The sequence below is a fragment of the Gekko japonicus genome, unplaced genomic scaffold, assembly GCF_001447785.1.
Source record: "Gekko japonicus isolate JY-2015 unplaced genomic scaffold, Gekko_japonicus_V1.1 scaffold1578, whole genome shotgun sequence".
In the NCBI taxonomy this organism is placed as follows: Eukaryota; Metazoa; Chordata; class Lepidosauria; order Squamata; family Gekkonidae; genus Gekko; species Gekko japonicus.
The window spans coordinates 246,229-259,714 of NW_015162530.1; the positions used below are offsets into that span (position 1 = coordinate 246,229).

A 13,486-nucleotide genomic window follows, 5' to 3' on the forward strand; every position below is an offset into this window, starting at 1 on the left:
GGGTATAGAACCAATCTCTTCGTCAAGGGCAGGCCTCGAGAGAGCTCTCTCAGCCCCACCTACCTCACACGGTGTCTGTTGTGGGGAGGGGAAGGGGAAGGAGTTTGTAAGCCGCTCTGAGACTCCTTTGGGTAGTGAAGGGCGGGGTATAAATCCAGTCTCTTCTTCTTCTGCTTCTTCTTAGTGCCACAGGTTTTATTGATGGCCACTCACTTGAAGGGGGAGTCGACAAACTCATGGAAGGCAATTCCGTTCTTATTTGCATGAATTAAAATCTTTGTATCTCTCCTTCCTTCCTTCCTTCCTTCCTTCCTTCCTTCCTTCCTTCCTTCCATCAGAAGGACTCAGGGTGGCTCAAATGAGAAAAGGAAGAGAGATTTGGGTGCAGCTGTTACCCAGGGTGAATAAGTGGAACCTCCGTATTCTCCTGACCTGGATGATCCAGACTAGCCCAATCTGATCAGATCTCAGAAGCGAAGCAGAGTCAGCCCTGGTTCCTACTTGGACGGGAGACCACCAGAGAAGTCCAGGGTCGCTCTGCAGAGGCAGGCAATGGCACACGGTCCCTGAACGTCTCTTGTCTTGAATAACTGTGGGGGTCACCGTAAGTCAGCTGTGACTTGATGCTAGTTTACACACACTGTGACCAGTTCCGCAGGAAAGTCAGAGGGTGCAGGCCCAGGAGCCTGCCCAAGACGCCCGGTCACATGGTAAGGGTGCCTCCTGTCCAGATGGGGTTGGGGCACCTAGTCAATTTGTTGGGTAAAAGATTTCGGGCAGGAGGAAAAGGAAGTCCTTCTGCTCTCTACGCAGAGTGGACTTCTGGGACTTAGTTCCAGTTTGGTGTCGTGGTTAAGTGCGCGGACTCTAATCTGGGAGAACCGGGTTTGATTCCCACCACTCCTCCACTTGCACCTGGCTGGATGACCTTGGGCAAGCCGTAGTTCTGATAAGAGCTGTCCTTGAAAAAGAGCAGTTTCTGCCAGAGCTCTCTCAGCCCCACCTACCTCACAGGGTGTCTGTTGTGGGGAGGGGAAGGGAGTGTACAACCAGGGGAAACGGGAGACCGAGGTCGGAACAACTGCTTTTGCGGAATCGATCACAGTTTCACACAAAGTTCCGAGGCAGTCTACCTCAGAAAACCCATTGCCAGAGGCCAGTAATTTGGTTTTTGTGCCCCTGCTTAAAGGCTTTTCGGGGACGCCTGGCAGGCCACAGTCACAAAGAGGATAGTTAACTTGGGATGCTGTCATGTATTTGAGCTCCACAGGGCACATTTCAAATCTCACAGAAGTCTGAAACATGCCGCCAGAATGTATACCGCCCCCTGCTCCCTATGGTCATGGGCACCTGGTGCTTCTCTTCTGCATATCCCAAAATTTACTAAAATTCATGACATTTTTTTTTCTAATTGAATGTAGGGCAAGCTTTCACAATCCCGAGAAGGGGTGTGTGTGTGTGAAGGGGGTGGAGGATTTGAACACGCAGATGAACTAGGGAGTCTAGGCGGACACCCTTCCTTCCTTCATTGTCTGTCTCCCTCAGGTGGTGAAGAAATGGTGTTGAGCCATCCATTGTGTAGAGATGTGGAAATACCTGCAGAACCTGCACTCCAGGTAGGGGAGATGATGGGGGGGGGGACAGCCTGGGTCCCCCTTTGTCTCAAGGGGGGCTTTTGCTCCTGCAGTTGCCCCTAAAGTGCCTGAGCGACAGAGGTTCTAAATGCCACTCCCTTCACCCCTGCCAAGCCTTCCTGTACCCTCCCAGACTGCCCCCTTCCGGTGTGCGTTCTCTGCCTGGCATGATCTCTGACAAGGGAATCTGCTTTTCCTTCCAGTGTCCCATTTCCTTTGAGGAGGTGGCTGTGGATTTCACTGAGGCGGAGTGGGCCCTGCTGGATCCAGGCCAGAGAGCTCTCCACTGGGAAGTCATGCTGGAGAACTACGGGACCGTGGCCTCCCTGGGTAAGGATCTTCCATGGGTGGGGAAGGTGCCAACTGCCTCCACTGGGGATGATGCAGGAATCAAAATATTGAACAGCAAATACAGTGTTTTGACGCCTGCCCAGCTACGTGCCTCCCGTTTGGGGTCTCCAGGACTGGGGTGGAAGTTAAAGCGATGTTTAACGTGGGTGGGTAGACTGGGGCAACTGAGGCCCGAATTGTGGCTATCATCACTCAAGCCAGAGAGGGTGTCCTGACCTGAGGCCAAGGCGGGGATGAGGGGCCCTCAGGAAGACTCCGGAAGGGGCCACAATTTAATTTCTCAGTTGTCAGACTTTACAACATGTCCTTAAGAACATAGAAACAGATGAACACAAGGAGAGCCCTGCTGGATCAGACTGGTGAGGGTCCATCTAGTCCAGCCTCCTGTCTCACCCAGTGGCCAACCAGTTCCTCTGGAAGGCTGACAACAGGGCATAGAGGCTGAGTTATTCCGATGATGTTGCCCTCTGGCACTGGGATGGCCCTGAATGTGGAAGTTCCCCTCAACCACCGTGGCTAGTAGCCACTGATAGGCCTCTCTTCCATGAATCTGTCTAACCCCCTTTTTAAAACTGTCTATTCCTGTGGCCATCGCTACAACGTCTGGCAGCGAATTCCACATTTTAATCACTCTCTGCGTAAAGAAATATTGCCTTCTGTTTCTTCCAATTCTGCTGCCCAAAAGCTTCATTGGATGCCCTCAAGTTCTAGAATTTTGGGAGTGGGAGAAAAATTATCTGTGTCAACTCTCTCCACCCCATGCGTAATTTTATAAACCTCTATTGTGTCCCCCCTTAATGGTCTCTTTTCTGAACAGAGAAGCCCCAGGCTCAGCCTTTCCACATAGGGAAGGTGCTCCGATCCTCTGATCATCTTGGTTGCCCTCTGCTGTACTTTTTCCAGGTCTGCGATGTCCTTTTTGAGATGTGGTGACCAAAAGTACACTGTATTCCAACTGAGGCCACACCATGGGTCCGTATAGGGGTATTATTCTACGAGCCGCTTTGTTTTCGGTCTCTTTCCTAATAATCCCTAACACAGAGTTTACTTTTTTCACCGCTGCAGCACACTGGGTTGACACGTTCGTTGAGCTGTCCATTACAACCCCGAGATCTTCCCCCCCCCCGCTCTTTCTCAGCAGATTCAGAGCCCCCGGCCTACACCGGAAGATGGAATTTCCTCCCACTATACATTACCTTACACTTACCAACACTGAACTTCATTTGCTACATTGTCGCCCACTCACTCAATTTGTGGACATCATCTCGGAGGTTTTCACAGTCAGGCCTGGTTTTTAGCATCCTGGATAATTTTGTGTCCTCTGCAAACTTGGCCGCTACACCTCTCTCCCCTAGTTCAAGATTGTTTGTGAGCAAGTTAAATGGTACCTGCCCCGATACTGATTTGGTAAACCTGCTCTCTGGGACCCCTGACTTTTGGACTGGACTTTGGTTACTCTCTGCAACCTTGCCTCTGCCCTCCTGGACCCCAGGCCTTGCCTCCTGGAGAAGCTATATCAGTACAGGCATTTAAACATGACTTCCCTCTCTGCCTTCCCTTCCTCAGCCGCCCTGCAGCAGCTCAGGGAAAGAAAGGCATTTAAGCTTTGACTGGTCAGTTTCACTTCCATCCATCTGTCAGCTATTAGGTTTAAATGGCCTAAAACTAGCAGCTGATTAGCGGAGACCAGGGAAGGCATTTAAACATGCTTCTTGCTCTCCCTTCCCTCCAGCAGGCATAAAAAAAGGTAAAGGTAAACATAACAAATCGCATCAGTTAGGGACATGGTTTGATAGAGAGTGCTATGAAGCAAAGGCCCAAGTCCGTTCCATATATCAGACATACAGAAAGTGTTGCTTAGGACGCTTACCTCCAGAATACTTTGAGGCGAGAGCATCTTTGCATAATCTATATAGAGAAAAGCAAAAACTGGCCCGGCAGAGGAGTTGGGAACCTCTTCTGCACGCTACAATGAGTAACGACTCAAGGAAATTTTGGGCCGTGATATCAGAGGCATTTGGCAGGAACAGGTAAAGGTAAAGGTTCCCTTGCTCGAAAACCAGTTGAATCCGACTCTAGGGCAGTGTTCCCTCTAAGCTGAGTTAGTGTGAGCTAGCTCACAGTTTTTTAGCCTCCGGCTCACACATTTTCATCTCAGCTAAGGAAGGGGTGGCTCCAGAGCAAACTAATTTATGCAGTAGCCAAATCGCTCGCTCACAACTTTAATGCCAGTAGCTCACAAAGTAGAATTTTTACTCACAAGACTCCACAGCTTAGAGGGAGCATTGCTCTAGGGTTGCGGTGCTCATCTCCATTTCAAAGCCGAAGAGCCAGCGCTGTCCAAAGACGTTTCCGTGGTCATGTGGCCGGCATGACTAAACACCAAGGCGCAAGGAACGCTGTTACCTTCCCACCGAAGTGGTACCTATTTTAGACCCAAATATATTCAGAAATAGTGAATATTTCCCCAGTCTGTATACGATACCTGTATAATGGTATGCTATACTGGTCTGGACTGAAGACATTTTTGGGGTCTGAGATACCTGAACCAGTCCCCCATGTTCTTCTTCAATGTCCCTTTTATTTGGTGCCTCGCCAGGATCTTTTGTACCCTATATTAGCTCAATTCCCAGAGATTCCTGACGATTTTAAGGTTCTGTTTTTACTTGATAATCCAGATAACGGAAATAACAGAAATAGTAGCAAGGTTTCTTCTTAGTGCTATGGCTATACGCTCTGATAAGTAACCACTAGGTTTTCCTGTTTTTATGCTGTTTTCCTGCGCCGTAGCTCCAATTTTACCCTATATTGATTTTTGTATCTGCCGATCTATATTTAACCTGATCTCCTATTGTATGCATATACATATGCCAATAAAGGCTTGTCAAAGTAAATACCTGAACCAGAAAAATCCTGATTTTGTTTTTCCATGCACACCCCTTGGCTGTGGCCCTGCACTTTCCACGGTGAGCTTCGGCAGCAAAACGTTCATTGAGCTTCTCTGCCACCTTCCCATCTTCCCTTAACAATCCCTTTATTCCTAGGTCATCCAAAGGCCCCACTGCTTCTCTGGCTAGTTCCATGCTCCAGATATATTTAAAGACATGTGTAGTGTTTCTCTTGATACTTTTAGCAACCTGCTCCTCAGAATCCCTTTTTGCACATCTGAGAGCCAGTTTGGTGTAGTCGTTAAGCGCGCGGACTCTAATCTGGGAGAACCTAGTATGATTCCCCACTCCTCCATTTGCACCTGCTGGATAACCTTGGGCAAGCCATAGTTCTGATAACAGCTCTCCTTGAAAAAGGGCAGTTTCTGTCAGAGCTCTCTCAGCCCCACTTACCTCCCAGGGTGTCTGTTGTGGGGAGGGGAAGGGAAAGGAGTTTGTAAGCCGCTCTGAGACACCTTTGGGTAGTGAAGGGCGGGGTATAAATCCAACCTCTTCTCTTCTTCTTCTGATTATACACTTGCTTTTGTTTCGGCAGAACCTGTGCTCCCTTCAGTTCATTCGGGTGGACCTTCTACTTTGTAAAAGAAACCTCTTTACTTTTTATTGCTTCTTTGACTTTCATTGTTAACCATGCAGGCATTCTTTTAGACTTGGCAGTGCCTTTCCTGAACTGTGGAATGCGTTCTGTCCGGGCTTCAGTGAGTGTGGTTTTAAACATTTTCCAAGCATCCTCTAGAGATCTGATCCTCTTGTGTTTTCCTTCCAGCTTCCGTTTAACTATTCCCTTCCTTTTTCTAAAGTTCCCTCTTTTGAAATGAAATATTACAGTTTTGGACTTTCTAGGGGCCACTTTCCATTGACATGAATGCATTGTGGTTACTGTTCCCAATTGCTGCAACAGAGTCTACATCAGTGGCCAGGTCTTGAGACCAGCTCAGAACCCATTCCAAGATCATTACACCTCTGGTTAGCTCTGTGTCAACTACCCTATTAATTTTATAGCTCGGTTGCCATAGTGATGGAGGAGATAGTGTAGAATGGTGTAGCTAGTGCGAAATGCTTTCACTTTGCATTGCCTTGATGTACCAGAACTCTTACCAGTTTGGTGTAGTGGTTGAGTGCGCGGACTCTAATCTAGGAGAACCGGGTTTGATTCCCTACTCCTCCACTTGCAGCTGCTGGATGACCTTGGGGAAGCCATAGTTCTGTCAGAGCTGTCCCTGAAAGGGCAGTCCTCAGAAGAGCTCTCTCAGCCCCACCTACCTCACAGGGTGTCTGTTGTGGGGAGGGGAAGGGAAAGGAGTTTGTAAGCTGCTCTGAGACTCTGTATAGATTCTGCCCCACAGGCCAGTCCAGGGATGGGGGAAAGAATTCTACACTGGCACAATACATTACTCAATAACCCAGAAAGGTAGGCTCTCTGGATTTAAACACAATAGCCACCAGGGATTTCTAAGATTAATCCCTCACCAACCTGAGATTAGAGATTCCCAGAATCTCAGTTGGCATGTGGGTTTTACACATTAGCAACTCTAGCTCAGAGATGCACTTAATCTTACACAGGTAGCACAATTGGTCAGCGGTTTAGGCTACAGGATTTAGCTTTAAGTCCAGTTACCACAATCCAGACACTATTTATAAACCAAGATAAGTTTATTTAGTACAGACTTAGCACAGACTAGAAAGGATTACAAAATAACAAAAACTTATGGCTCTTGGCCCTAACTAAACATTAGAGATATGCATAATTACCAACTTCAGGAATCCATAGTCCAAGGTTGTCCATTGTGATAAAGTCCATTAGGTCCCATCTTTATGCAAGATTCTAGCCATGTGCTCAGCTCCAAAGCAATCCTTTGTCTCTGCTAGAAGCCACATGGCAGCATAGCATCTCAGATGGACAGACACAGAGCTGCCAAGATAGCAGGAACAGAAGAGAGAGAGAGAGAGTTCTCCCATAGGGTTTAGCCAGATATAGGGCAATTCAGTCTTCAAATTAGCCCTGGCCAGGGGCCAATTGGAGTAGACCTGGGAGTGCCCAATGGTAGGGTTGCCATGGGTACAATTTCTGAATGGTCAGTTGTCTTGAAGGCCACACCTGCAGTTATGTGATCCCCCAACTCCCATAGCGTACGTGCAGTTTCTGGCATGCTGGCCTAGCTTCCAGCATGAAGTGTGAAGGAATGTTTTTATGGCATGGCAATAGAGGCCATCTGGACCTCTATTTGGCTTCAACAGGAAATCAACACAGCAGGGTACCAGCAAGATATCAGCAAGACACATTCTAGGGGGAGGCAGGGGTTTATAGGAATCAATATTTCTATACAGACTCCTTCTGGTAGTGAAGGGTGGGGTATAAATCCAATCTCTTCTTCTTCTTCTTCTTCTTCTTTGTAAGACAAATGGCCTTCAGTAGAGCCTCTGCCGTCTCAGCTCCTCTTCCCGTGGGAGCTGTGAACTGTTACTTTTGGTGAGTGGGATTGGAAACATCTATTGGCTTGGGACATTTGGGACCCTTCCCCGATTTACCTATAGCTGTACTTTTCACGCCATTTCCCCTCAGTTCTAACACAGACAGTGTCTGCCCTGGATCCTATCAATGTCTCAATAAACTTTTCATTCCCTGGAGTGACGAGTGTTGGGAGACCAGCTGGTCCAATGTATACTCGTTTATGATCTCTAGAAATCTCATTTCTACAGCATGACTCAAACACATGTTTACCCAGTCAATGTGAATGTGGTTGAGGTCTCCCAGTATAATATTGTTATCCATTTTAGTCACCTCCCCTCATTCCATTCTCCAACTTAAGATCAGCCTCAAGGGTTTGATCAGGTGGGTAATAGTACACCCCCACTTTTAAGTTACCCTTAGGATCCGGTATTTCTACCCATATTGCGTCTGCTGGGGAGTTAATTCCCCTGCTGTTTTCTAACTTATTTGGTTCTATGCCCTCATGGTTGTACAACGCAACACCTCCATCCACCAGTCCCCCTCTGTCATGCCTGTAGAATTTGTCGCCAGGAATTACTGTATCCCACAGCTTTTCTCCATTCCGCCATGTTTTCTGAGATACCTCCTACATCTAAAGTGTCAGTGAGCATGAAGCACTCCAGCTCCCCCATCTTGGTTCGGAGACTTCTAGCCTTGGCAGAGGGACACTTCTAATGTGTTTCCCTCTCCAGCAGCCCTCGCCTCCCTCAGCCCCTTAGTCACCACACGTGGCCCTCAGTTGCCATCCTGCCCTCACTGCCAAGTTCTCTTACGCTCCCATCAGTACTACCCTGCGTGTTTATGCAGTCATGCCTTTGGACTGACTTGGCAGAACTGGAAGCTCCCCATTGCCTGTTGGCTCCCCCCCCCCGGGATTAGTCCATCATTAGAAGTCCATCAGTGGCTATTAGCCACAAGGTATAGATAGGAACTCTCAGTCTGGGGCAAGCGATGCTCTGTATTCTTGGTGCTTGGGGTGGGGTGGGGCCACAGTGGGAGGGCTTCTAGTGTCCTGGCCCCACTGGTGGACCTCCCGATGGCACCTGGTATTTCTGGTCACTGTGTGACAGAGTGTTGGACTAGATGGGCCATTGGCCTGATCCAGCATTGGCTTCTCTTATGTTCTTATGTTCTCTTATGTTATTAAAAGCTGCTCTGGCACCATTTTTCTATTAAGTGCCAGCAGCCTGGTTTTAGTTTGGTTCAAATGAAGCCTGGGTTTTTTGTATAGGTTTGGCTTCTCCTGGAAAGTTCCCCAGTGCCTAATAAATCTAAACCCTTTTCCCAGGAAAACGTCCCACAGACGGGATTCCCGTCATCCTCTCTGAGTGTGATCTGGAGTGGATCCCTCCTCCTTGCACAGGTTCTGCTTCTGGGCCTTGATCTTGACCAGGTTTCCACCCTTCCTTGGATTTCTGTCCTTCCCCCTATAAGAACGATCACTGTCTCTTTCTCTGTGCCAAAGAACCACGGAATGTAAGAGAGACTGCGGTGGAGACAGACAGAGGTCTCGCATCTGAAGAAAGGCCAGAGAGTTTCTCAGGAGGATCTCCAGAGAGTATTTCCTTCCCAGATGAGCTAGTTTCGAGTGAGTATCTTTCAAGATTATGTCAAAGGAATGAGCAAGGAATAGGCAACGAGGATTTCTGCCTCGCTTCTTAGCGATGCTTGGTTTGGTTGATTTAGAAAGCCCACTGGGAAAGGAAGGAGGGAGGCCTCCTGGGGCCTGAAATCTGGGAGATGAAGAAGAAGAGGAAGAAGAGGAGATTGGATTTATACCCCGCCCTTCACTCAGAGTCTCAGAGAGGCTTACAAACTCCTTTCCCTTCCCCTCCCCACAACAGACAGCCTGTGAGGTAGGCGGGGCTGAGAGAGCTCTGACAGAAACTGCTCTTTCAAGAACAGCTCAAGGTCATCCGGCAGCTGCGAGTGCAGAATTGGGGAATCAAACCTGGTTCTCCCAGATTAGAGTTCACACACTTAACCACTACACCAAACTGGCTCTCCAGGTTTTTTGTGGGGCTGAGCTCAGCTGTGGCTCTTGAGAGGCTGAGGGATCATTGTACTGGATATTCCAGAAAAGGTTGGTGGTTGCTTAGAAACAGCCAAGGTGGAAGAGGCCAAAGGCCCACCAACCCTTTCCTCTGCCTTCACCTGGATGACTTCAGGCCTTACCAGCAAACCCCCGCCCCCGGAAACTGGCACATAATCCCAAAACCATTGGGGGAGCTTGAACTGAGGAGTTTGCTTTTTTAAATCTTAGTTCTCCCACACACACAACAAAGTGACAGTTTTGGGAGGCTGAAAACCAGCCCCTAATAGCTGTTGTCACAACTGGAAGGAAACTCTCAATGCAGTTGCAGGACTGGATATCATGATAACTTCTTGTATTTAAGTCTCAAGGGCAGAGAATCAAAAGAGCTGTTGTTGTTGTTCAGTCGCACAGTCGAGTCCGACTCTTCGCGACCCCATGGACCAGATCACACCAGGCCCTCCTGTCTTCCGCCGTCCGCTGAAGTTGGCTCAATTTCATGTTCGTTGCATCTATGACACTGTCTAACCATCTCATCCTTTGCCGTCCCCGTCTTCTTTGACCTTCAATCTTTCCCAGCATCAGGGCCTTCTTCTCCAGTGAGTGCTCCTTTCTCATTGGGTGGCCAAAGTATTTGAGCTTCAGTTTCATTATCTGGCCTTCCAGGGAACAGTCAGGGTTGATTACTTTTAGGATTGACTGATTTGATCTTCTTGCAGTCCAAGGGACTCTCAAGAGTCTTCTCCAGCACCATAGTTCAAAAGAATCTATTCTTCGGCGCTCGGCCTTCCGAGCTGTGCAGAGATTCAAATGCAAACAGTGGGGGAATCATTCTTCGCCACTTTTCCCCTTAAAGCACCTACAGAGGGGTGTAGGGAGGGGAGGGATGGGTGTAATATAAGAACAGCTTTACTGGAGGGCCTGGAAGGAATTGCACACCCATTAATAACCAGGGCCTGACTGGTGGTTTGACTTCTTGTGTGGCTCCTGATTAGACCTCTTTCTTTATTCGAGCAGGAAGAAGCCACTAAAATATTCAGAGAGTAGATTTAAATTCTGTGGCAGATCAGACCTCCTTGTGTGGATTTTAACAGGATCTCTCTCTTTGTTCCAGCAGGGAATGACCAGAGGAACGAGGAAGATGAGGAACTTCATGACCTATTGCCAGATGTAGTCAAAGATGAAGACTTCAGAGGAAACTTGAGGAATCAAGGCAGACATAAGAGGCAAAAAGGAAGCCACATGTTCAAGAACAATGATAAAAGCATTCCTTGCCAAGGGGGGGATTTCCATGACGTAATTCACATGGAGGAAGCATACAAGTGCTTGGAGTGTGGAATGAAGTTCTCAGATCAAACCCAATATAATATCCATTTACAAATACACAGTGGAAGGAAGAACCATCAATGCCTGGAGTGTGGAAAGACCCTCCTTTGTAGAGCAGAACAGATTAGACATTTAAGAACACATAGAAGGGAGAAACATAGCAGTTCACAATGTGGCGAGACCATCTCAGGGAAACCAGGCTTTGTTCATTCAGGAGAGAAATCATTTATCTCCTCAGAGGGTGGAAAAACATTCTGTGATGGAAAAAGAGATAATATAGGTTTTCCAAAGCACAGCATAATGAAGGCCCATAAACCTTTTCGGTATGAAAAGGACTTGAAATCCAGATCACAGCTCCTTGTGCAACAAAGACTCCACAGAGGGGAGAAATCTTCTGAGTACGCAGAGCATGGAAAGAAGTTCAGTCAAAGTGGTAGTCTTAAAGATCATCAAAGAATGCACACAGGGGACAAACCTTATAAGTGCTCAGTGTGTGGGAAGAGATTCAGACAGTGCAGCAGTCTTCAGTTTCATCAAAAAACCCACATAGGGGAGAAACCTTCTGAATGCTCAGAGTGTGGAAAGAGATTCAGTCGGAGTGGTTCTCTTCACCAGCACTTAAGAATCCACTCAGGGGAGAAACCTTTTGAATGCTCAGAGTGTCAAAAGAGATTCAGTCAGAGTGGTTCTCTTCACACGCACCTAAGAACTCACACCGGGGAGAAACCTTTTGAATGCTCAGAGTGTGGAAAGAGATTCAGTCGGAGTGGTTCTCTTCACGAGCACCTAAGAATCCACACAGGGGAGAAACCTTTTGAATGCTCAGAGTGTGGAAAGAGATTCAAGTTGAGTGGCACTCTTCAAATGCATCAAAGAACCCACACCGGGGAGAAACCTTTTGAATGCTCAGATTGTGGAAGGAGATTCCGTCAGAGTGGCAAGCTTCATGAGCATCAGAGAACCCACACAGGGGAGAAACCTTTTGAATGCTCAGAGTGTGGAAAGAGATTCAGTCGGAGTGGTTCTTTTCATGAGCACCTAAGAATCCATACAGGGGAGAAGCCTTTTGAATGCTCAGAGTGTGGAAAGAGATTCAGTCGGAGTGGTTCTCTTCACAAGCACCTAAGAACCCACACAGGGGAGAAACCTTTTGAATGCTCAGAGTGTGGAAAGAGATTCAGTCGGAGTGGTTCTCTTCACGAGCACCTAAGAATCCACACAGGGGAGAAACCTTTTGAATGCTCAGAATGTGGAAAGAGATTCACGTTGAGTAGCACTCTTCAACTGCATCAAAGAACCCACACGGGGGAAAAACCTTTTGAATGCTCAGAGTGTGGAAAGAGATTCCGTAGGAGAAACAATCTTCAGCGGCATCAGAGAACCCATACAGGGGAGAAACCTTTTGAATGCACAGATTGTGGAAAGAGATTCAGGTTGAGTGGCACTCTTCAGCTGCATGAAAGATCACACACAGGGGAGAAACCTTTTGAATGCTCAGAGTGTGGAAAGAGATTCAGTAGGAGAAACAATCTCCAACAGCATCAGAGAACCCACACAGGGGAGAAACCTTTTGAATGCTCAGTGTGTGGAAAGAAATTCAGTCAGAGTGGCAGTCTTCAATATCATCAAAGAACCCACACAGGGGAGAAGCCTTTTGAATGCTCAGAGTGTGGAAAGAGGTTCAGTCAGAGAGGTTCTCTTCAGGAGCACCTAAGAACCCACACAGGGGAGAAACCTTTTGAATGCTCAGAGTGTGGAAAGAGATTCACATTGAGTGGCAGTCTTCAGTATCATCAAAGAACCCACACAGGGGAGAAACCTTTTGAATGCTCAGAGTGTGGAAAGAGATTCACGTTGAGTGGCAGTCTTCAGTATCATCAAAGAACTCACACAGGGGAGAAACCTTTTGAATGCTCAGATTGCGGAAAGAGATTCAGTCAGAGGGGTGCTCTTCAACTGCATCAAAGAACCCACACGGGGGAGAAACCTTTTGTATGCTCAGAGTGTGGAAAGAGATTCAGTCAAAGAGGTTCTCTTCAGGAGCACTTAAGAACCCACACAGGGGAGAAACCTTGTGAATGCTCAGAGTGTGGGAAGAGATTCAGTAAGAGTAGCACTCTTACACGGCATCAAAGAACCCACACGGGGGAGAAACCTTTTGTATGCTCAGAGTGTGGAAAGAGATTCAGTCAAAGAGGTTCTCTTCAGGAGCACTTAAGAACCCACACAGGGGAGAAACCTTTTGAATGCTCAGAGTGTGGGAAGAGATTCAGTAAGAGTAGCACTCTTACACGGCATCAAAGAACCCACACAGGGGAAAACATTTGAGTGCTCAGATTGTGGGAAGAAGTGCAATCAGAGTGACAGTCTTCAGTTGCGTTAAAGAAATCACACTGCGGACAAACCTTTTGAATGCTCAGAGTGTGGAAAGAGATTCATGTTGAGTGGCAGTCTTCAGTATCATCAAAGAACCCATCCGGGAGAAACGTTTTGAGTGCTCAGAGTGTGGAAAGAGATTCATTCGGGGTGGCTTTTTTCAACAGCATCAAAGAACCCATATAGGAGAAAAACCCTTTGAGTGCTCGGATTATGGAAAGAAGTTCTGTCATAGTGACAATCTTCTGTTTCATCAAAGAACTAACACTGGGGAGAAACCTTTTGAATGCTCAGGATGTGGGAAGAGATTTATACTGTGTGGCCACCT

The 13,486-nt window shown here is 47.5% G+C and overlaps 1 protein-coding gene across 1 annotated transcript in view; it reads left to right on the forward strand.

The window, feature by feature from the left end:
• The window catches only part of LOC107106182 (zinc finger protein 709-like), an 18,777-nt gene extending 5,667 nt beyond the window's left edge, over positions 1 to 13,110 (forward strand). Inside the window, exons 5-6 of the mRNA XM_015406292.1 lie at positions 10,574 to 11,105; positions 11,163 to 13,110. Coding sequence (XP_015261778.1) covers positions 10,574 to 11,105; positions 11,163 to 13,110 — 2,480 coding nt within the window. The remainder of the gene's footprint in view (positions 1 to 10,573; positions 11,106 to 11,162) is intronic.
• Positions 13,111 to 13,486: the final 376 nt, after the last annotated feature.